This window comes from Rhea pennata, chromosome 5, assembly GCF_028389875.1.
Source record: "Rhea pennata isolate bPtePen1 chromosome 5, bPtePen1.pri, whole genome shotgun sequence".
Lineage (NCBI taxonomy): Eukaryota > Metazoa > Chordata > Aves > Rheiformes > Rheidae > Rhea > Rhea pennata.
The window spans coordinates 13417015-13442332 of record NC_084667.1 but is presented as its reverse complement, the minus strand read 5'-3'; the positions used below and the strand labels follow the sequence as shown (position 1 = coordinate 13442332).

The 25318-nt window shown below is 36.1% G+C and overlaps 1 protein-coding gene across 1 annotated transcript in view; it reads left to right on the top strand.

Moving 5' to 3' along the window:
- The window catches only part of LOC134141300 (cytochrome c oxidase assembly protein COX16 homolog, mitochondrial), a 47488-nt gene that overhangs the window by 10179 nt on the left and 11991 nt on the right, over positions 1-25318 (top strand). Inside the window, exons 2-3 of the mRNA XM_062577419.1 lie at positions 22-99; positions 21088-21150. Coding sequence (XP_062433403.1) covers positions 22-99; positions 21088-21150 — 141 coding nt within the window. The remainder of the gene's footprint in view (positions 1-21; positions 100-21087; positions 21151-25318) is intronic.

Sequence of the window (25318 nt, the reverse complement as noted above, 5' to 3'; positions counted from 1 at the left end):
TTTTATTTGGTTGTTTTTCAGTTGTACATTGTTGGTGGATCTTTTGGACTCCGTGAATTTGCTCAGATAAGATATGATGTCCACAAACTTCATGGCAAGGTAATTAAAATGTTTTTCCTTATTTTTCGTATATATTCTGATGTGTAAAGAATTTCAAGAACAAGCTAAGTATTGGTATTGGGGATTTGCCTTTCACCACTGGGCCCAGGGCTATAGCTGGGTCTCTTAGGTAGTGAGTAGTGTAATTAACAATAAAGAAGTTGAAATGATGATAGATCTTTTTACTATCTGTGAAGCTGATGAACATCAATACTGCAAAATTTCTGTCCCTTCAGTTGATTAAAATAGGCAGTACTGAATCCAGATAAAGGAGATGTGACACATTTAGAATGAGGATATTACAAAGGTTTCTTATGTGATTTGAATTAAGAAAATACAGATATTTTAAAAGGTGCCCAATAATGTTTCAATTTTGTTTTCAAACAATATTTGACATCTGAAGTCGATAAGGTTAAAGATGGGTTAGTGGAGATGGCCAGTTGTTGATGCTAGGTAGTCACGGTCTACTTGAAAAAATTGAGTTGCCTAAAATGAACAGATACCTTAATCTTGTGCTATGTCCTGTTCTTTAAGCTTTATGCAAGAAGCAAGAGCTGCCTTCTCCCATCAGTCTTCATTAAGTCTTTACACAGCGTGGCAAAATGAAAAAGCCTTTCCTCATTTCCCAAGGAAGAAACTTTTCTTTAAATGAACAGGAAACCTTCTGATTAGGGGAAATAACTTCCTTACGAGTGCTGCTTACACTTCCAGGGCCTTTGTACTCATTCTGAATTGAATGTAACTAGTCAGCTTGACCTAGCTAAATAGTAATGACCTAGTCTTGTAGTGACCTAATCTTGCTGCATCTGATTAAGGTTCCAAATTGTTTATGAATTTTTTGGGAAGGAGCATGTCATTTCAACAAAAACTAATATTGATTTGCTTTCTCCTGAAAAACCTGAATTTTCCGTTGCCATACAGAGAGGATTTCTGTTTTCCATATTGCTGCCTTTCAGACAGCATGGAGCTATGAGATACAAGGCCCTTTGAATTTTAAAGGTCATACAGCATTTCATATAAAAAGTCTTCGTGTGGAATTCCAGACAGTGTGCTTAAGAGGCCCATTATGCTGTAACCAACAGAGGAGTGGGCTTACTGTGGCTTTCTAATATCGTCAAGTTTGTTGTATCGTGAGCAATGGAGAACCCCTTGCTTTATCTTAGACATTTGTAGTTGGCCACCAAGTTCATTTAAATACTTTCCATTTTCTTTGGGTTGTGTACCTGAATATGGCCTTTGAAGCACCATGTGGCCCATTCTTGCTCACAGCCCTGTATTTGGCATAACTTGCAGGATAGGGGAGAGTAATCTTACTGCTGTTTTCCCCAGTGCTGTCTTCTGAGAAATTATTCTCTGCCTGTCTTCCTTTTTTTTGGACTAGTTGGACCTTTTAGGTTTTTTTCAAACCAAATGGTGACAACAGCAGGGGCAAGAACTTGCCTATTGTGTTTTTGTTGGTTCCTTAGTCAGATTCATGCACTATGAATTGGCTTCTGCGATCTGCAGTATGTCCACAGCCCATAAAAAAACCATGCTAGTATTTATGCGTATTCAGATATATGAGGCTCCTTGTCCCAGCGTGTATAATCAAGGGAGGCATCACTGAATTAGACAGTAATACATGAAAGCTCTGAGGGGAAGCTACTACACCCTGGAGTTCTTAAGCTCTGAACATCTAAAAGAGGACAACTGGATTCTACTATAGCTTGTATTACTTAAGGACTGCAGCATCTTTTTTGTGTTTTCTTTTTCTTTCTATTATTATTTTATTTAGGAATAGGTGGAAGTTAAATAGAGAACAGTGCAGTATTGGCTGAGAACTAGCAACATCAACATTGTCCTGGTTATAGATAGACAAATCAAAGCCATGTATTCTGTTTCTGTGTTCATAAAAATAGTTAAGAACCATTTTAATTCATAGACAGGAGAAGAGATTTGAATATATTGCAACTGATAAAAAGAAGCAAACCTGGTGTAGAATGTCACAAAACTCAGGAAAAGAACAGTAATCTATGTAATTTAAAACAATATTGAAAATCCTGATGATCATAGATCTGTTTGTCACTGTTTATGATACATTTAAATAGAGTATTTTGTTATATAACACACTTAGACCAGTGCAAGCCCTTATCAGAAAAGGAAAGGACAAGCACTCCTTTTGGGTGGATGGGCAGTAATATGCAAATTGAAATAGACACATTAAAATAAATAAGATTTTTTTGTTACAGTTGCTCCTTTGAAATAATAACAAAGCTTAATTGAGTGACACTTTTCCTGCAAAGAACTCAAAAAATTTCCATAGAATTTAAATGAATTAAACTTCATAGCCTCACTGTCTGAAAAGGCAGGATTATTATTTCCACTTTACTGCTGAAGAAATGGAGGTTACAAAAAGTTAAGTAACCTATACAAATGCAGGCATGGATTCACATTCAGGATTCTTGTACAAAACAAGAATGTTTTGAAGAATTTTGCTTTGTGACCTGATGAATGTTTGATAAAGTAGTAAAATTCAAGAGAAAGTGGTAGTTTGGATGATGGTGGGAATATGATTTGGTGGCGATGTGTAGGGCTGAGGCTCGAGTTAGGATTGGGAGAGAGACAGATCCTAGAGCTTTGCTGGAGTGGTGCCGGGAGGTGGCTGCCGAGAATAAAAGTAGGTGCAAAAAGTATTCCACCCTTGTAACTTGTTCATCTGGACCACGTCTGGGATCTTGGGTTAGGGCTCTGCTGATGGGTAGGTCTAGAGCTGGGAGAGAGACAGCCTAGATCTGCAGTTGGAGCAGGGCTATTAACATCCCAAGAACAGATTTTTATCTGTTTAGAATAGCATCTTTGGACATCAGGGCATAATATATGTCCATTTCTTTTAAAAGCAAGAAGTATTTCAGGTATACTTTAATTTACTCAGGATACCTAGATCAATTGTATTCTCTCAGTACACTGAATGTTCTCAGTTTACATTTAACATATGCTGAGATTCCTATTGATGTAAATGCCTATTTATACTAGTCAGAATTCCTCAAGCTAGTCAGGGACTTCTCCATTATCTATTCTTGCAAAAATGTCTATTAGTGGAGAACTCTTTAGGTTAGGTAATTATTTCATTTTCTCAGAGAAATTTATGCAGATCGAAGTTGGCTGTAGAAAGCCAGGTATACTTAGGGTAAAATCATGTAAAATTTTGTGGAGAAAAAATGAATAGGTTTGTATAGAGATGATTCTAAAAGCATATATTCCTTTGTCTTATTTTAGCATTATATGTAATTGAATAAAGATGCCTATTTTAAAAGTCTTTTTTAATAGAAATATTAACTTCTATTAAATTTACAGAAAATTCTTCCAAAGGGAGAAGTACATAACCCCAGTCTGTCTTTTTTTTTTTTTTTTTTCTTTCTTCTTTGGGGTCCATTGTTGTGGTGATCCAATGCATGACACAGGCTTACTGATTCAGATCAAATATCAGTCAAACATATGGAATGTCTTGGTCTGTGCTGTTGGCCTATTAGTTACTGTAGAAGGCTGAAAAAAAGCAACATATTAACTATCTGGGAAAATCTGTGCTATAAGCCCATCAGCAAAACCTTCTGACTAATAAAACAGAACTTTTATGTTCCAAAAATATTATTGCCAGGAAGAATCTTGGAGAGCATGGGGATGGAATAAGACTGAGCAAGGATACGTGCACTAGAGCCATTTCTAGGAAAACTAGAATCTCAACATAATTTTGGCAGGAAGCAAAACATGATAGCCTTTGAAGTCTGCAAATAAATCCTAGTGTGGAATATGAGTGTAAGATAATGTCACTATATTGACATTCCAGTGTTCACAAAATACGTAGGATCTTATTGACCTTTCCTTGTACTTTTTCCTATGCAAAGTGAGTGCATCTCAAAAGCAAAATGCTAACAAATCAGAAAAATAAAATTTTTTGTCTTACTGAAATATAAATTATTGCAGCAAGTAGAGGCAATGAAGAGTCAAAATTCAGAAATGCAATCTTCTCACCTATATGATTTTTACCCTTGAATCAGCTGTTCATTAAAATGTGTGTGGCCACTGTGTGGCACTCTAGGAGTTAAAATCCCAGCATGTGCTATGCATGAGAATAAAGGATTGACCTATTCTTTCAGATCATCATCTTGTACAAGCATTAAAACTGCAAATCTAGAAAGATTACAAACGAAGTGTAACAGAACCCTAACTTAGTAACAGAGTACAGATAGAGAAGTGTACTCATTAGGAAGTGTGCTAGGAGCATAAAGCTTTCTTTATGCAGTCTGAGCAGATTGCCTTAACATTTCTGTAAAGAGAATGCCAGTGTTTTAAGCTCCTTGGCCAATCTTTTTTGACCAACTGACTGGTGTGTAATTACCCGTGAGAGATGACATAGGCACATGCAGAGAGTTAGTGCTGCCATTGTCAATTCTCTTTTAATTGTATTTAATTGGTGTTGTGAAGTCATGAAAGGATGTTAGTGTAAGGATCTTGGCTTTCATTTTGTAATCCTAATCCTTGGAGTTGTGAACAAGAGCACACCTGATGGACTGAGGATTCTCCTGGGAGCTCTGTAGTCCTTCCAAAAAGAGGAGAAATAGGAGTGGAGGAGAAAAGACAAATAATATTATGGCTGATGACACTGTGACATTTTGTTGTTTTACAACTGTTCTCATAATTGAGCTTGATAGCAATTTAGTTGCGTTGACTGAGAGGTTATAGCCTTTGAATGTTATTGGTGAGTACCCAATGCTGGCCTTTCTCACTGTGATTTGAAGCCCAAGAATGGGTGTTAGTGGACACAGAGCAGCATATGATGATTTAAACAGCTACTGTTAATATAATGGGAAATCCTGTTTGTATCTTGTTCAAGTTCTTGCTTCTATTCCCACCTCTACTGTGGAACTCCTTTTTGTGTGCAAGAGAGTCACTGAATTTTAGTGAGTATTAACTCTGTCTGTTAAGTGAGAGTCTGTAATTGATCTGCTGCTCTACTTTTTTACAGGGAATAGTTAATTAATTCAAATAGAAGGAATTATTTAAATTCAAATAAGTTTTTCAAAAAACAGTTTCTCAGGTGAGATCCATTAATTCAGATGTTTTGGGCCAAGTTGAAATAGTTCAGGAGGAAACAGGAGCAAGATAATTGATCTATTTCTATCAGGCCTTTATATCTGGTGAGAATGTAGGGTTTGCCTCAGGAGTGCCCAGGAAACCAGTCCAGCATTTTCCACTTATTGTAAGTGGAGTGCCAAAAAGTAAGCGGTACCTGTCTGTTAGAATACGTCTTTGTTGTAGTTGAACATATTGCTCCACTTCACAGACAAACTGTAATTTGAAACAAACTATTGAGTTGAAATAATGACTGCTGCAGCAGCATGATATTTGAGTGAGGTTGTGGTATTTACCCAAAAAGGGAAATCTGCAAGTGACTAGAGAAGATTGTGCTGTGTTGTTGGCTGCCACACTCATGTTGCTGGCTTTACGTAAACTAGCTCAGGTATGTCTGCTGGAACTGCAGTCACAGGCATGCCTTAACGTATCACCACTAAAATTGTCTGTTGGTTATTGCTTCTGTCTTACCTAACTCTAAACTGGAGCGGGACAGGATTTCTCTGCCCAACAGACTGTGAAATTATCCTTTGAATAAGAAAAGGGGCTTTTTTGGGGGGGCTGGTTTTGTTTGTTGATTTTTTTTTTTACTAGAAAAGATATATTACAGAATTTAATGTACTTTGAATGATTATTGTAAAGTTTGTGTGGTTTCTGAGCAGTTGGCCATGTTTCTGTAAATCATGCTATTCCTCTTCTTTTAAATCATGTATTTCAGGTGAGATGAGTTTTAAAAAAAAATCACCCAAATCTCTGAATATGTCTGTAGTATTTAAAATCACATAAATAACCCTATTTTTTATCACAGTTTTACAATATCAACAGATTGTGCCTGTCATTAAACATGTTGTTAGCTGCTAATGTTAGGCACAGCTATTTTACTCCAAGGCTCTCCTGTCTTTTTTCATGTGAGGATCTGCAGCTGTGTTAGAAAAAGCTATTTGCGCATTTTTATATAAACCCAAACTATCAGAAAATAGTAAGAATTTAACTAGGATACCAAACAGTATTATAACTGGATATAAAAGTATGTTTCCACTCCCCAACCCCACGGCTGGTCAGTGACTGAAAACTGCAAGGTGTTTCTATTGCAGTTCTTAATAAATAAAGATACACGCTTGAAATCAGATTACATCTTGGTGTTTCCAAAGATCTTAAGTCGGACCAATACTAAACAGAGATCACCATATCTATGAGTAACCTGTATAGGCAAACTAACTGTGATTAGATTGGTTTGGACTGGAGAAGCACATGCTTTTACAGTGTATCCTAATGATAGCCATGGGACGTAAGTGCCAGCCCAGGTCGTTCTATGTGCTCAGCTACCGTCTATGTTCTGTAGACTTTCTGCTTGATTTTGTTCCAAGTGGACATATCTTCTAGACTCCCTGGTATGCCAACACGCCCTATGAATGTTAAGTTCAATTTAAATTAACACTGTTAGTACTTAAAATAGTCTAAATTTGATTATGTGTATTATTAGAGTTATGTAAGTAAAATTTAAATGCTCTGTACCTGCTCAACTGAATCTAATCTGTTTGTTTATGTTTGTGTTGCTGTACACTAAGTCTGGGATTTATCTTGCTTACATTCCCATTATCTTAAATGACGTGACTGGCTTGAGATGGCTGTCCAGGCAGTCTTTGTGGGTGATTTGAGTGAGAAATGCCTCTAGAGCATGCTTTATTCCATTTTATAAGAGATGCTTGAGAAAAGTATTGTTCTTTTTTGACCACAGGAAAAGTAAGGAGATTGAGCTCAATGCTTAACTATTACCATATTTCAGTGAGATGAGTGGCATCCATAGTGTATGAACAAATTTAGTTTAAATTTAGCCAGTAGATGAGATAACTCCAGCTAACTTTAGGTGGAGAAGTGTTATATAGAATTTTGGACACACATCCTAAAATGGGATTTATTGCTCTCTAGAGATACCTGTCTCTATTCAGTGACTATAGGAGGAGCCAAAACAGAGAGTTTATGCTTCAAGTCAAAAGTTTAGATAGCTAAAATTAGATGAGGTGAAACCCACTATAAATATTCTTTCCCTGAAGCTTAATCGGCAAACAGTAGAGGTGAGTGGAGGATAAAGGAACTCTTAATTAATCTATTACTTGTCTTTTTGATATTGTATGATTCTGGAGAGAGTTTATTTCAGCTTCTCCCATAACTTCATATAAAGCAGTATTAAAAGTTCTGTTTGATTTGAATGTGATGAAAATTAAATCAAAATCTCTTTAATTGGTGTTTGGTGGATTTTTTTTTTTTTTTTTTTTTTTGGAATGGGGAAGGTATCTTTTCTAAATTTGTCAGCAAGAGAACATGGAATAATTGTGGTATCTGTCACTGACCTTAGAGGAAGAATTAAGTCTTTTCATCTAGCCAGGCTTCATTCACTTAATTGGTTTCAGTACGCTAATTAAACTAGCACTGCATGCATAGCAAGGGATTGATGATGACGACGATGATTGTTCTTTTCTCCTGCCTCCCTAGCAAGTCAGGTTGGCTTGAGTCTCAAGTCTAATGCAGAGAAACTGGCTGATTTCCTTGTGTAAGTTGATTTTTCTAAGACTGAATTGATTAATGAGCTTGGCCCTAGGTCCTCCAAAAATTAAGAAGAAAACTACACTAAAATGTTGTTTGGTTCTTTAAGGATTTGAGAGAGAAATGTATTTATGTTTATTTACAGGGAAAAAAAAAAAAACTTTGACAATCATTTATCTATATTTAATAAAGCACATTTTACTGAATTAGACCAGACTTTGCTTTCAAGCATGGCCTGCTCAGGGGAGGGTTTTAGAGTTTGGATGTAAAATGAGGCAGCCTGGCTCCTGACTGATAGATATCTAGGCAAGTGCCATTTTTGTGTCTGTTGGCAGGAAAACTTTGAACTTGTTACTTCTTTAGACTGGTTCTTCAGAATCAGTGAGTAATTCCAATTATACAGCATGGCACAGAAGTGAAAGGATGGAAGAGTTTTCTATAGTGTGTATTATAGTGGTACCAGATGTTTGTTCAGAAATCAGTTTTCTCTCTTGTTTCAGTTCAACACAGGGAGATTGTATGGAAATAAACTTTCTAGCCATACTACCTGTAAAGATTTTGAGGTTCAGCTACTAATGTTGGATTCATGTATTTAGCGCTGATTTCTGCAAAAACTAATCCATTTTGCTTGACCTCAGATGACTTCCCTGCTTTGTCTCTGAACAGCTGCTTACTGAACTATATGACACCAGATGGAGGTATATGTTTTCACTTTTAGACATCCTTTCATTTTAGGACATTAATCAGCATTCTTCTGTAAAAGGCCAGTATGTAGTCAATCTTAAGTTCAAAAAGATTTTGTTGCTGTGTTTTTAAGGCTGATATCATGCATGTGCTATTGAATGCGTTCAGTGATTTGATCCACCTGCAGCCACTGCTTATTGTCACCACAAAGAGCTCAAAGCACTATAGGACAACCTGGAGATAAGATTTTGCCCCATCCCTGACCTCTAATGCTATCTTGTGTCAAGTTAAAGAAAAAGCAGACCAAGGCCATCTAGCCTGTTCTTGTGAGACCAGGAGACTCAGCAATACCTGAAGACCTCTATTAATACCCTAAAGCAGATATGACATCTTAGAATCCCAATACAGTTGGTAAAGTTGGGACAATATCATTAAATTAGGATAGGATGATGATGATGATAATAGCATTGAAATTCCTTTGGTAACGTGTGTGTTCAACGAGGAAGAATTAAAGCTGTGTATATTGTTAACTTTGAAATATCTGGCTTTTATGAATCTTTAGTTTCAATCTTGTCATACTGGGGCAGCATAATTTTTTGGTAATGAATATTAAAAAGTATCATTAATGATACTTAATGTGGACAGAGACCTTAAATAATAACCTGGATTGCTGTGGTACTGTCTTTCACTGAAACCTTATCAAGTGTTTTGGGGGGGATTTTGTAAGTTTTATGAAGGAAAGCCCTAAACTTATCTATCAGAGTTTCCAGGTATGTAGTGGTTACTACTACTGTAGTAATCACAGGGTTTTTTCTACTATCCATGCTATAATGTCCGAAAAGCCTTACAAGCATTATTGAATGAGAGAGAAAGTGTGATCATGGACTGCTGGTTAGATTATGTCTGTGGAGCAGAGAAAACCTGGCTTCTAATTCCTATGCTATTTAGAGTTCCTGTAATTTTATCAAATGAGTATGTGATATTAAATGTATTGAAGATGGGTCTCTTGTTTTCAGGGCAATGCTGTTGTTACGAGGTCAATTTGACCTTTTTCTGAGATGAAGGGTTTATTCTTTTTCTTTAAAACAAATGAGCAAAAAGCCTTGGCCACCTCCCTCTGAGATAGCTCAAGGTTATGTATCCTGCCTGGAAGGAGGCATGTTCTTGAAGCTCATGATAAGCTGTCTAATACTTGAAACAAATGTGGGAGGAAGACTTAAACTCTTCAGCCTCTCCTATTGTCTGTCTGTAGTGATTGCTGCTCTAATTGCTGCCTAGCATGTACATCTTCCTCAGCCCCCTTTCTAACCATCTGAATCTTCACTCAGTTTTTGGAGTCCAGACATCTGATTTAGGGCTGTGGATTTTGCTACACAACCGGATGCTAGGTCCATGTGAATCTAGTTCTGAATCTTCAGACATACCTACAGAAATACAGAAATACAGAAATACAGAAATTCAGAAATACCAATGTGCTCATTGCTATTTTACCCGTTTTGGACTAGTAAATACCCTGGTGGCCCTGTGCATTGTTCCAGCTTTCTCAGAGTGTACATAAACTGTGGGTGCACTTAGAGGATTGCCTTAGAGCGAGTGCTTTATGTGAGAGCTTCCGTATTTCTGTCCAGAAAATTCAGAATAGAAATTGGCTTCTCTCTGGCGTATCTTGTAGATATATAGGCATATGATAGATATAATCAGTAAGATCAACACGCTCAGTACACTAGGATATTCTGTGCAGTTTTATACAAGGTAAGTCTTTGTTCAGATGCAGTAAATTCCCTGTGCATATACTTTGTCCAGGATTTCCAAGCATCAGGCAGGCACATCAGAGCTACTGCCTGACTTTATTGCTTAGCATCTGGAAATTCCAGGCAAATGGCCAAATTTATCTTTTTCTGCCTGGACAGAATTTCTGAGTGGAAAAAAAAGGGCCATGTCTGGAGAAACCTGAACATCTGGCAGCTTTACCTCAGATTATTAAGCTACTCTGTGACAAAATTCAAAATAGATTGCAAGTCTTCTGAGTTCCTTGATTTTAAACAGAAGCCATTTTTTCATTTCATAATTTTTATGATATGACTTTTTCTGTTGTAAAAATTCGATTTGGATCAAGAGAAGGTTATTAACTGGAGGCACTCATTTTTAATGTTCCATATTGCAAGTGGAGCTAATTTCGGTATATAAAATATTGATTTCAAATTTTTATGTTTTACACAGTACGAAGAATTCTGTTTGGTTGTTTTAAATTTTGTCACATTGACACAATTAATTACTAGGATTTTTGTTTTGCAATTGAAGTGGTTATAAGCATGTAATTTAGCTTCAGACAGCTTTTAGCTAAAAATATAATTTAATATCCCACTTTTTTTTTCCCTCACATCCTAGCTTTCCAGACTATTCTGGTGAAACTAACAGTAGTGGTGTCAGTAGACTGGGCTCAAGCAGAAGAATGAAGCTCCAAGTCCCTAAACCAGGATTTTTGGGTCTTGACTGTAGATATCAACAATTTTTGCAAAGAACATGTGGACTTCCGTGTAGTAAATTTTAAACTTACTGACCAACTTGCTTTTCAAAGTTGCTTTTTACAGACTTCTTTGAAGTAGCCCAAGTATCTTTGGTTGAAAACCTTTTATCCTGTAGTGTTGCTGTTCTGTGATTTCTTGTCTAATGGACCTTCCCGTTCTTCTCTATGTTTTGAGGCTAAAAGGACTCAAATAAATTGGTTCTGTTACTGAGTACAGTTATGCAGCAGTCTTAAATGGCAGAACGCAAACTCATATTAGGAATACAATCACTAATGAGAGGGGAAACACATAATCTGTCTCTCTTCAAATAACTGTCACTGCACAAAGCATTTATAGTTTCAGTTGTGATTCAGTATGTGATACATTTCCCCTGGAGTCAGCACTAACCTCCTGTATGTTGTGTCAGGCAGTGTTTAACTGCCTTTTTTTGGATGTGGTATAAAAATGGAGCTTTGCTTTTAGAACCTTAATGAGTCCCAAAATTAATGTAGCTGGTACAAAGTCATATCTTGCCTCCGTGGAGTGGAGCTCGGGGAGGATAGAAGGTATTTGAGTTTGTTTGCTCTCCCTGGTGGATAGGCTGCATTTATGGGGTCAAGGAATTCACAGACTCTAACAGTCCCTCTGCTTTTGAACCCTCGAAGACTATATGCTATTCATAAACCCTAGAGAGTGTCATCTCTGGTTTAGAGCAGGAGGCTTGTTTAAGTATTCCCAGAGAATCCTTTCTTTCATCATTGATTATTGAGAGGGTGTAGGAATATAAGCTTTGTGGATACCACACAGAGAAGAGAGATTAATTTGTCTTACGAAAATCTAAAACCTGTGATTTAAAATCATTTTCATTCAAAACTCCCACTGAATTTAGTAGTTGCTTCATTGGGTGTCGGACATTTAGCCCTTAGAAATATAATAATAGCCAGACATAAGGATCTGTTTTGTTTTTTAATATTGGAAGTATGACATATTTCTTTTTTATTTTTTCTTTGCTGTAAATAGATATGTTGCACTTGAAATGATATAGTTAGGCACAAGATCCATCTGATCAGAACACCCTCTGGCAGATCAGAACCATCAGTTTTCTTTCTGTAAGTGTGAAGTATTAGAATAGCTTTTTTCCTCTTCCTATAAAACTTCACTAGATGTCAGTGTAGAAAGTATTTCTACTTAAATACTATGCAAGCTTTAGAGTGAGAAGCTTTATTATCAAGTATAATGCCTTTAAAACATGCAGATTTAGGGTGGCATTTATTACAACTCCGTGGTTGTGTTTTTTCAATAGGTAATTTGTTTAAATTCATGACAACCAAAAAAATTTTGTTAAGTTCACATACAATTCGGCAAATTGTTTCTGTTAAAATAACTGTAAAAGAAAAGTCAAAATTTGTTTCAGTATTTACAGAAAGTTTTTAGATTTGTGTTATAAGTCAAAATAATGTTTTGAAACAATTCTTAATAGAGAAAAAAAAAAGCAATATATTTTAGTTTTGTTCAACTGAATATTTCCCATCAACAAAAATTTGTGCATATATTTTATTGTTATTGGTCTTTGAAAGTTGTATTCTTTCATGTGAGGACAAGAAAAAGAGACTTTTTTACCCATTTAATTAGCAAGTATGTTTTCATATTGCGCAACGTAAGGCTTAGATACTAACTTACTAATTTAGAGAAAGAAAAATACGTAGGCAGATTATATGTGTATATATAGATATAATTTGTAAGTGTGCTTGTGCATATACAACTGGAGTACGCATCTGTTGACATTTGAAGAACCAGTCTAACTCTCTTCCTGAATGATAAAGTATTTAGGGGGGGGCAGGTGTTTGGGTTTTTTTGATTTTTTTTTAATTGAAACTTCAGTGCCCTTGAAGTTTGGTCTTTTGTGGATTTGTTAGATTTTTCCCTTTAAATGAATTCTTCTGCATTTCTAGACTGATATGCTGTGCAAAAGATGGTGGCTTAGATATGATACCGTGACTCTGGTTGTACTGTATTGTTCGTGTAAGCTGCTACCACCAGTGCTAGCTTACCAAAGGTAGTTTAATTGAACAATAAGCAAATACCTAAATACAGAGATATTTCTGCAGAGGTGCAGGGCTGATAAGGAGGACACTCTCTGCAATCCTGTTTTGACTGCTAGTACAGCAGTAAAAAGATTTTTTGAGATAGGAACATGGACTGCTGGCATGCTGGCTTTAACTGCTGCTTCATAATTTCTGTCTTGAGGTTGCTTGCTTCTAACATAAACTTCAGTGACCTTTATGATTTTTGGGGATGCCACAGAGAGATCAGTTCTGTCCAGAGCTAGGATATGACTAAGGGAGTGGAAAGGAGAGCTTAAACTGTATGTGCATAATCTTTCCAGAGTTGTAGGCCTGTAGCAATTAAAAAGCAATCTTTTAAAAATATGATAAAAATGGTGACTCTGCAGTAATTATATCCAAAAGTTGCATTTTGTCATTATTATTTGCAACTATTTTTACCTCTAAATGGAGGATACTTAAGTTCTTTTCCCTAAATACCAGTCTTACAAACTCACACTCCAAGGCTCCTCACATTTATGTTATGCCTTCAGGAGCAGATACATTGCTCTTGGAAGGTTTGTGCAGATAGAACCAATTAACCTTACAATTAGGCTATAGAAAATGATTCTTTTGTAAATTTTCAAGAAGTCCTATTTCGGTTCCCTTTGTGTTTGTTCAACTTTCTCCAAAGTAAAAGCTTTTGCTTTTGTCACATATGATTTTTGAATGCAGGAGTTCCATATTTTTCAGTATAAAACTGGATTTAAGAAATTTTCTTTTGTGTACATTAGTTACTACCTTAATAATAGTAGCTAGATAACATGGTGGTGGGCTAATTTAAATAGGCTGAAAATATATGTATTAGACATGTACTTTTTCATACATTAACAGCAGAAGCATCATAAAGAATTTTGAGACATTTTTAGGTCGTTTCAAAGTGCTTGCAAGTAAGTTAGGGTATGGTGAGACCATATTTAAGAACTTAAAATCTTTTAGTAGACCCTAGCCTCTTTGAAGCAAAGAAGAACAGAAGAAAGTTTTAAAGTACTGCCTTCTGTAACATTTCCTTTTTCTGAACTGGTACCGTAAGGACATTTAGTTTATATCCTGTACTTAAAGATGTTTAAGTGGTTGTAACAGAACAAGTGTAGCATGCTAAAGAGGTTTTACAAAGGTGCCTTGGGAAATTGTCTTCCAGTACTTTAGAAATAGGTGTTTTATTCTTTGTGCTCTTTCACCCATCCATCAGTGTTTTGTGGTACCTCAATTCAGCAAATTCTGCAACTCTGTTGTTCCAAGGTGAGTCTGTGACCAGCGGACCACGTTTAAGAAAGAACATTCTACTGCCTTACTACATTGCATTCTGTGATGATGGATAAAAGCTGAATTCTTTGCTAATAAAGCAGGCTGAGCCACTCTTGTCTTTCTCACACATTTTACAGCAGGTGTCTCTAAGCATGCTTTGTCTAATTGACTTGAGAGGTCGTAAACTTTAAAAGTTTCTTGTTTGGAAGAACGTAGAAAGGAAATATTGATAAGACAGAAATAAATGAAAAATTGCACAAAATACTTATCAAGTTCCTACTTAACAAGTTCCTCCTTTTGTACTGTTGGGTTGCAGGGATGTAGCAAAGTTCAGGAATGCCAGCTTTGAGGTCCTGTATCGGAGAGCTGTGTGCTGACTTTAAGCCGAGAGAGATGGATGGGTCTGTACTTAGAATTCATCTTCAGGCATGTGGCAAGGTTAACTTTTCTTGCAGGAACTTTTAGAAAACACTGATGGTCTCGCTTTTAGTTGCACTTTTTTTTTTTCATTGGAATGTTTTATTTTATACTGGAAGGAAAACTTTGTGCTGAATTTTACTGTGAAATGAAATTTATGACAGAGTACTCAGAGCCAAAGTTTGAGGTGCTTATTTATGTTTTAGAAATCAAATAAATAAATATGCACGTGCAAATCAGGCAGGATATGAAAGCATGCAAATCACTGATTAAATGCTTGAGTACATTTTTCTTCCATTTGAAAGCTATAGAACCCTTCTTAGTTTTGATTAATTATATATGAAGAAATCTAGATACATTTAAGTGTTTGCTGAACTAGAAGATGGTTTGGTTGTTCTGTAACAACTTATATTATCATGTGAAAACATGTGGTCCACAGTTTGGGATTTAGGTAAATTTAAATCCCTCTCTTTTTAGTCTTTTAATCCACCTAGAAACAAGTACCAGATTTGGATTTTGAGAGATCACTGGTCCAGTGATCTAAGTATCTACTATACTCTATGAACTGCTGTTGTAATAAGATTTTTATATACCTTCTTTGGAAATAATCTGCATTGATTTCTGTCAGGCTGGATAAAATATTTTTCTGTTCTACTACAGCAGTGTTTCTGTTCTTAAAAAGGAAAGGGCCTAAGGACACAAACTCAAATTGCAGATCTGGTCTCAGATGTTCCTAGTGTTCAGAAGCTTGGATTCCTATCCAAGTTTACACAGTAGCCTTACCTCAGTGTTTTGTATGTATTAAATATTATAAATAATACAGTTAAAAGATGCTGTGAGTGAAGGTGCATGTTATAGAAAGCTTTGCCTTTCCTTTCCCTGTTATGCTTCAACTTTCTTCCCTTAATTCTTTAAGTAAAATGGGACTTAGTTTAGCTGCAGTTTGCACTACACGTCCCTACTCCTGGGATTTATCCCTTCTTGTCTAAAGCTTCTTAACCTGCTCATAAACCACAGCTTGGAATATTTATAACACAGATTTTTGTAAAAATTTATGGGAGTCTTCTCAAGGAAGACTGATCCTCTCAAGATTACTGACTTCCCATTTAGAGGAGTAGACGGTAGACGTATGGTAAATGTTTTCAAGGAAAATAGTCTTCTATAAGGAGAGCTAGAACTTGCAACACTGGGTTATTTTAGATTTAAAAATGAGTAGAGACAGCAAAATACAGAGCTTTATATAAGTAGTCATTTTGTGGACTCTGTGCTGTGGATAGTGCAGGAGAATTGCATCCCCTCAGTTTATACTGGTGTACACAGCTGAAAAAAAACAATGTTCAGGAAATCCAGTCCATTGCCCCTTTCCATTTTCAAAGAAAAAGCTGAAATCTTGGTGGAATATTATTTTGTGGAGAGTAAAGTAGAAAAGGATACTTATATTTTACTAGATGTAACTAACCTAGCTGTAGGGTAGAAACTTCTACTGCCTTCTGGAAATGTTTATTAGAGGGAAAGTTTTGTAGGCTGTAAAACTTTGTGTCACAGATACTTGGTCAGTACTAGCCAGCTTTTGGACACATGTATGCAATTTATTGCACCGACTTGTGTGAGGGTGATGTTACAAGCACAGTCCTTTCCTCATAACATAATTGGCTCCTGACAGTTTTGTTTTTTAGTATCAGTGAACCCTTGATTTTAGTAGATGTAGTATGTTCAAGATTAGGTTTGTGCTGAAGCTTGTGACCACAAATAGTAAGCACATGGACAAATAAGAAGTAACAGTTATAACTAAAAGGGAATGACAGCTTGTAACAGTAGGCTATTTCAATTACAAGTCCAAGCATATATTTATTATTGATGACTGGAATGCTACCCTGAAAATCAGAACATGAATCAACTTGCCCATCCTTTCTGAGTGCTAAATGGGAGTGACACTGCTAATCTGCTTTGTATTCCTATGTTTAGCGTCTAAAGGTGATAGTGTTGTTTTTCTTTGGGTTCTTTCATGGCAAAACTATCCGTTTTATATCCTTGAAATAAAATTAGTGACATTCACAAATTTCACAGTCATCCTCTGTCTGTATTATTTGCTTCTAAACCAAAATGAACTGTGGTCTTTGAGGATCAGCGCAAAATTGTTGACTAGAGATTTTTTTTTTTAGTAGCAGCAGATTTTGGTTTATATCTATGCCAGAAGTATGTGTGTCACAAACAAAAAATACCCATTACTCAAAAGAGTGTAGAGAGGCCAACAGTTTATCACAGCACACTGCAGGAGTCCCCGGTTTGATGGGGCCAGTGAGCACAAGGTATTCTTGCTTTGTTCTGAAGTGATACTCCTTTTCTGTACCCCGTCATCTATCTTAGAAGTGTATTTGTCAGAAGAGTCTAATTGGAAAACTGAAATGTCTGCCTTAAAGCAAGAAGTGACAGCCACTTTTAAAAGGATTTTAGGCACTTAGAGCCTCAGGCAGCTGCCTGCCAACATTTTAAAGAATATTTTGGTGTTTAAGTCTGTTAGATTTAGCTATCTTTTTTTTTGGGGGGGGGAAACTTGAGAATCTTTGAAAATTTAGTAAGGGCAAATCTGAGGGAATAATAAAGGATGAAATAGGGCAGTGTTCTAGTTAAATAACTTGTTCTTAAACCTCTTTTGAAGTTTGTCTATATACCTACTCTCTCACCTCCAATTGATGTAATATTGATTAAACCTATTTAGTGCAAAAGACCTTGAAAATAGTATTTCACTCATTTTTTTCATGCAAGTTCCACATAGAAAAAAAATCAGGAAAAAGCTTTGAAAGATGATATTTACAGTATTGGTGTCGAAGCCTTGCAGACAGCTTCTCATGGAAGCTGTCCAAATACTTGCATCAAGTGTTTCAATAGTTTTTCAGTAAGGGCTTTAATGTGGAGTTATACTGTAATTGGAAAAAGGACACACATCTCTGAATTCCGTATTTAGAGACAGAGCTAAATCTAAACAGAGCTTCTGAGATTTTGTTTAACAAGAAGTAATCCCCTAACGGAATAGGGATATTGTCTTTTGCCTCCTAAAAAAAGGTGCAGAGGACACTGTCAGGCTGTTTTTGCATCCGGGCTTTTTCTGCTCCCTCCATCATCACTAATAATAAAATTTATATTCATAATATAGTTGATGATTCGCTTGCCAGTACGTAGCTGAATACTTTTTGCTCACTCAGCTGTACCTGTATTGGCATGGCGATCATAATGGAAGCAAAATGCATTTTTTTGTACTTGGATCATGTGGCAGAAGTGTAAGGTAAAGGAGATAGATACCATTTGGTATCTCCATTGGTCACTTTCCTGGCTCTGCCTATATTGTGTTTTCAGCTATGGTCTGTGATCATGGCTGACATTCACATTTACCTGCCTTTTCAGAATGAAAATGTGAACATTCAGTTTTTCTTTTCTTGTGATGTTGCAAAGATCACAAACTTTGAAGACAGAACTCAATTTATTTCTCAACTATGGTATTGATGGCCCGCCTGGATGCAACCCTGTCTAATATGCTCTAGGTGACCCTGCTGAGCGGGGAGGTTGGACTAGATGATCTCCAGAGGTCCCTTCCAACCTTACTGATTCTGTGATTCTGAAAGTAAGTTATAACTTGACTGTGTACTTTTGGCAACTGAAAAGTAGGGTTGTAGGGTTTTGCAACCAAGAGTTAGAACATAGGATGACTCCATTTCTGTGCAGGGTCAGGTATGTTTCAATTTTTCTATGTGGGTAAGGATGTGGGAAATAAAAATAGTAAAGATAAAAGGAAATAAGTATTCTCTCTCTGAAACTTTTGTGGAATTTCAGTCAAAATATATGTTCTACAATATGGACTTAGGTCTTTTGTGTGTCTGTATAGTAAACGTTCAGAGATTGCCAAGGTGTGCATATAGTTTGCCATAAAAATGATTTAATCTGTCTTTTTCTGTAGGTTATTTTGCTGGATACAATTCATGCTTCTAAAGAAGCAGCAATTTAGCTTCATTTCTCATTGGGAATGAACAGGGTAACCTTTTTCTGAGAAATTTCAGCTAGCCTCCTTGATTGCGGAGCTTCATTTTTGTCAGTGTTACAGCTACAGCATGAAATAGTCATGAGTGTTGGGATTCTGTGTGTCTCAGTTTTAGCCAGTCTCCTTTCATTTTGCAGACAGAGGAGAGTTAATACACAAGGAAATGAGCTGAGAACAAAAGGGCCTGGAGGGAGGAGAAGGCAGCAGTAACTTCCCTGTTTGTTTCCCTTTAGCTTATACAAGTGCAGCCATGCAAACACCACATTTTGAATAAACTCTCAAATTTGCTAGAATAAAACTTGATAATGGGATATTGAGGTGTCTATGTAAGTTAAATTCTGGCTGTGATTAATTAAGTAAGTATGCTGCTACAACTGTGTTATCTTGGTTGCCTTACTATTAAGTGAAAAGAAAACACCAGGAGGAAATAAAACATGCTCACTTACTTCTGTACTTTCTGGAGCATTTAAAATCTTTATCATTTACTTCCTGTTGTCTGTGTGTGTATTATGTGAAGGCCATCCGTAACAATAGTGTTTGCATTTAGTTCTGAATACGTGGAGGTCCGTGATCACTCATGTCTCTGTAAAAGCATGCTTCAAAGTGCATCTGGATCCCCAGAGAGTTCCCATTTTGTGCACTTCTGATGTATGTGCTCATTGTTCTGCCAAAGCATAGCTGTTGTTGGAGGTCATGGTCGCAGAAAGAGATGGCAGTCCATCTTTAGTGAGGGGCAGTTCTGTGGATGTCTGGAATACCAAGGCAGAAACATAGCATTTCATTTCTGTTTGATGTGGAGGGCCATTATAGTACTCTTTTTAGAAAACTTTATTACAAAGAAAGTGAGAGCTGTATTCTGTACAAACTTTAAACGTTTTTAGACATTCTGGCTTAGTTCCCCAGTTTAGTGAGTTGCAGGAGAGTTGCAAATACATGTGTTGCTATGGCCAGCTCTGGCTGGATAGGGAAATCTGACCTCAGGCCATGCACCGGTGGTGTTAGACTTGGCTGCCTGAGCATCCTCAGGAACAGAGGTCTCACAGGCTGCATACTAACTAGCAGGCAAGTGTCTGTGATCAAGAAGGGCGTTATGACCTATGGAAGTTCCTCAGAGCAATTCCCATTAGTATAAAGTGGCAGATACATATTTCAGACCTCTGAGGATCAGAAGCTAGGTGACTTTCACATAGTCACGTTTGTGCTGGGGCAGAATCTCAAGCTGGATTCTCCCACAGCCCAGACAAATTCCCTAATGGGTGTCACCTCTTTTTTGTTTTTTTAGACTGCTTATAGAAATTTGAGTTTTATTATGATGAAGACACCAGACTGCTAAAAAACTTGGTAAAACTCTGAGCCCTTTTCACACAGGTCAGGAAGCAGCTAATTAAGAATAACAACTTTTGTTCACTAAACTAGTTGTAGTTGTACAAGTGAACTATACACAGTGCTCTTACACACCTAGTTTGTTTACACTGCTTGTATTTAAGGTCTAAAAATGAGAATGTTTATTCTTGGTAGATTTATTTGGTATTTTAATTGATTAGCTTAAAGACAGTATCCAAACATTGCATATTTAGCTGTTGTTTCTCAGAGGGTAACATAGGATGCTTTCTCTAAAGAAGGAGAATGCTAATTATTCTCTTTCCTTTGTTTTTGCTCTCAGGCTGGTGCAGGACAGACATAACTTTAGCAAAAGGGAGAGAGGAACGTAACTTCCTCAGGGCTCAGTTATGCAAAATTCATCTGCTGTGGTTCACTGATATTTATATTCTTAAATTTGTTCCTTGCAGATCCAACTTGTCTAGAAGGTAGCAGGAATCGCCAACAGTTTCTGGTACAGAGTCAAAAGTAGGAAAGAACAGTGTGTTCATCAAAAAGTGGAAGTCTGACTCATGTTTAGAATTTGTAAACCAGAATATACTGCATGTCTATTCACTGGACACACCATACAGGAATAAAATACTCAGTTTGATCACATTTTTCTCTTTATTGGTCACTCTGTTTTATTTGTTTGAGGTTTTATTTGACAGTTTCAAACTAAACATTTCTAGATTTAAGTGTCTAGAGTTAATGGAATTGCAGGATATTCTCTAGTTAAAAATGTGCTTCCTTTTTGATTTGAAAAGAATGGCTGTTGATCTGTCTTTTTTTCATCCCAATTGTTATATTGTGTACTTCATTATAGCATCTAAACAAATGACATGTAAACTCTACCCTCAATTTCAGCCTTGTTTAGAGGGGAGAAGGGTCTGCATACACCAACATTTAGTTTATTTGAGGATTTATTAGAAAAAAAAAATCTTTCTTAAAAGCAAACATTTTTTACTATATTTTTGTCTTACAGGTTGATCCTGCTTTGAAAGAAAAATTAAAGCAGAATAATGTGACACTGGAGTCTGAATATAAGGTACAATAAATCTGTTGCTCGAGGCTCGTAGCCTTGGCTACCCTTGATTACCCTGGCCGCTGGTGGGGTGTATCTGTCCCTAACTAAAATTAGATCAGCCATCTGCCTTTGATTCACTGATGTCCAATAAAAACAAAGGTTTATGTAAAGAAAGATTTTTGAACATGTAGTGCTTCTTTCTAACACAGCTTTACTTTGATGTCCGGGTGCCAAGTACAGTGGTGCACACAAAATCCAACATTTTTGCAGTTAGCCTAGTCTATAATAAAGTAGAGCTGATGTTGCCCTTAGTTGGAATGTGTATATACTTATGTTAACACTTCTATTGCATAAGTTGTAACGATCTTTAGAGCAAATTACAGAACAATATCGTTGGCATGCTGCCCATTACTATTTCTTGCTTCTTAAGCTTCTGTGTAGCTCTCAAACAACTGTCTTCCCTTTTTCTCCCTTACAGAAAACTCTGTAGAGAGATATTTACTCCTTTTCTCAACAATGCATTTTCCTCAAATGTTACTCAGCTCCAAAATGGATGTTTTGGCCAGTTTAATATCCAGAGTTTCATAAATCTTCAGGCTTGGAAAAAGCCTTGTTAGGAAAACTGGAAAAAAAACTCCCTGTATCCAGAAACAAAAGAGAAAGCTATTAGATAACTTTAAAAATTTTAAAATTATTTGGATCAAATGTCCAACTAACATTATGTATCTCTGTGCTCTTTATATTGAACACAGGTTTTATTTTTCTTTCAATACAACTTTACTACCACAGGTCTTTCAAGAGTTTGATTACACCCACAGCTCTTATACTTAGTTATCCAAATGGCAATACATGGTTTTGCTAATTAAACCTTTTCCATTGGATTACTCTTTTGTGACTTGCCTATGAAATAAAAGTAAAACTTACCTTTTGCACTTTTACATATATAATTTCATAGAACATATGCCTGTGTGCCAGATTTATGATTTACAATTACTGGAAACTTTTGAGGTATCCTTCTTCTACAAAGAATTGTGATTTACAGTGGAATAAAAAGATTTATTCTCTGAGTACGTATGGAAAGCTCAATTGGAAACTTACAACATACAAATGCATTAAGTTCTAATCACCTCTGGGATTCTTCTGTGTCTCACTTTAAATAGAACAGACTATAAGGCTGCTCTGATTTATTTGTATGTAAGAACCACAAGCAGCAAAAAGAACCATGTCCCTCCATTTTACTCACTACCTGAACTCAAAATGAACTGATCTGTGTTCTAATATACCTTACTTTCTCTCCAACAAGACAAGTAAATAGTTGAAGGATAGTATTTAAATTGCCATAATTGCATTGGCTTTATAGGGAAATCAATAGTAATAAAATACAACTGGCATAACAACATATTATGAGCCTACTTGTGTAATGAGGCTTTTTCATGATGAGCAGAAATGACCGAAACAACTTTTTTTTTTTTTTTTTTAATCTAAACTGTGGAGAGTCCCTAGGCTAAAACTTTAGTACAGTTTGGGTGTTACAGAGGGTAGACCAGTTCAGGAATTCAAATGTATTTGAATTTTCATATAATTAGAATAGATTCAGATTGTTTTAAACTATAATCTCAATGTATGATCTACTGTGAGCACTAGCATGCAAGTGCTAGGTATATTCATTTCTTACTTCAGTGAAACTTGAGGAACCACCAGCAGTTCGGCAGGCATGTACTTAACAGGCTCTATATGAGCGTTTGATAATTTTAATCAATAATACCTCTCTATTGTGAAACCTAACCCATCACTGAGTTACTCCTGACATTCAGGAGAGTAGTTTTCTGGGTCACGTGTTCCATGATGGGTTTTCTTTCCTTGATTTATTCCCCTACTTATCCGATACTTAAGAAATTATACAGCTCTTAAGAACATCTTCGAATTCTCTATACAGGTCACGTTGGAGGATTACATTAATGGCTGTTAATAAATATACTATGAAAATAGATCAAGGACGGTTTAAGAAAATGTTGCTATTTTGATATGAAAAAGCCTTATTTTCTGGCGTTGTTAGTGTTAATAACAGCCTCTGCAGCTGTTACTGAGGATAGCAAGCCAACCCTTTCGAAGTATGGTTACCTGATACATGCAAAACTTCCATTGGTCTTATTCTCCAAATAGAAATTTGCATATTGAATGCATACTGAATTTAGAAGGTCAGTTTCTGCTAAAAGTTTACATTCTTTTGGGCTTATTGCAAAAGATAAAGCTGTTTCTGATATTTTGAGCATCCAGTGTGATGGTGATGGTGAAAAAAGATGCAATCAAATACTAAATTTATTGTGAGGAAATTAACATAAAGATATTTTCATCTTCTAGTTCAGTAAACATTATGATCTCAAACTATACAATATTTATGTTATTTCATGTAGGAGTATTTCTGGCCAGGATATTATTTTGAGAAGGAGAAAATTTGCATGTGTAATACATACTGTGTTTCTTATCTCAGATCTGTTAATGATGCCATTCCTCTTGTGCCTTGGGACATGCCAAAGCAGCAAGCTACCTTTGCATGTGTTCCCAATTGTTTATTCATTCCTCTCACACAGTCATGTATCCTCATATGGCCAATTAGTCCATGTTGCTCCCGTTTGCCTAATAAATCATGGCTCTGTTCTGCAACTGGCCCTGGTAGTAATGTCAGTGTAGTCTTACTGCTAAGCTGGGCCTTGTAGAACGAACTTAAAAAAAAAAAATCAAGTATTAACCTGAGGCAAAAGTCTAGAGTATTTTATTTGAAAGCACAAAAATGTTATTTGAAAGAGGAGGATAAGTGATTGTCCTGATGAATAACAAACATTCTCCTGGATGTTTAAGGATCACAGACATTCATTTTCATTGGTTTTAGTGCAATTTCAGAATAACATTACTTATTCTAGCACTTGCTTTCTGTATTTTTGTGAGGATTGTTATCTAGTACAGATTAAAGAATCTGGCCTCAGTAGGTCAAATTAGACCCTGAAATAAGTAATTGTTACTTAGGAGTTTTCAACCAAATAAAAAATATCTTAATCGTTTATTAGTAGCTTAGATAATTAACATTTTACAATGAAAAATTTGATTAACTTTCAGTTAGATACGTTTTTAACCAGTGGGGAACTGAAAGCAGAAAAAAGTACAATAAATAACAAATGTAATACAGTTGAAAACAGTAAATGAGAAGTTATGAAGCAGGGAAATTTGATAAAGGAGGCTAAGGATGTCAGAGAGTTGTTTGATAACAGGGCTGTCAAGGATGTGGATAATAAGATTGTATTGCAGTAAAGTAAGAATAAAATAAATCTTAGCAAGGATGTAAAATCATTACTAATCAGGTTGACAAAGTAGAAACATTCCAAAAATATATTTTTATTCCATTTAGAGAAAGAAAAGGTCCTTCATAGTCAAATCAGAAGAGAGAAGGGTTATACTTCCAAACAACCAAACAAGATGTTAGTTAATATCTGTTGGCCTCTGATGGTTTATAGGCAAGAGTTCCAAGAAAACAATGGGAAGATTTCAATGGCCACTGAAAATATCAAAGTGTAGTTGTGCCTGGGAATTATCAATGAGCAGGAAGAAGAGATTTTTTTAAAAGTACTCAATAGTGCCTAGATATGTCTCAAATCTTACAGATTTTTTTTTTCAGTGATCTGGAAGGAATTTTAAAATCATTCCTGATGTGCAAGTGACACAAAGGTTCTGATGTGGTCAAAGCATAGAAAGGCAGCCACACAGAGCGGTTGGTATTACTTGGTAGAATGGGTGAATGAGTAAAGTGCCTGTTAAAATAGCCAGGTATTTGTTTAAAAATGGGGAATATAATTGCCTGTGAATAGTCAGTCTAGAGAATAATCCTTCCTTGACTAAAAGTGCATACAATCAGTTTTTAGTCTTCACAGTGTGATAGCTCACAAGAGGTCAACGTGAACTCTAGATAAAAATTTTGTAACTGTTCTGAGAATTATATTGGAAGTATTGTAATTACAGAATTACAATGATTATCTCAGACAGTTCAAAAAATAGAAGGAGGTTATGTGAAAATATTACCTGTATATCTATTGTCTGAAGAGTAAAAGAAAATGGAATTTGAATAAGCTCTCCTAAAAATGTTCAAGCCAATTAATGCTAATTTAAATTGATCTGAGGGATTGTAGGCACAGCAGGA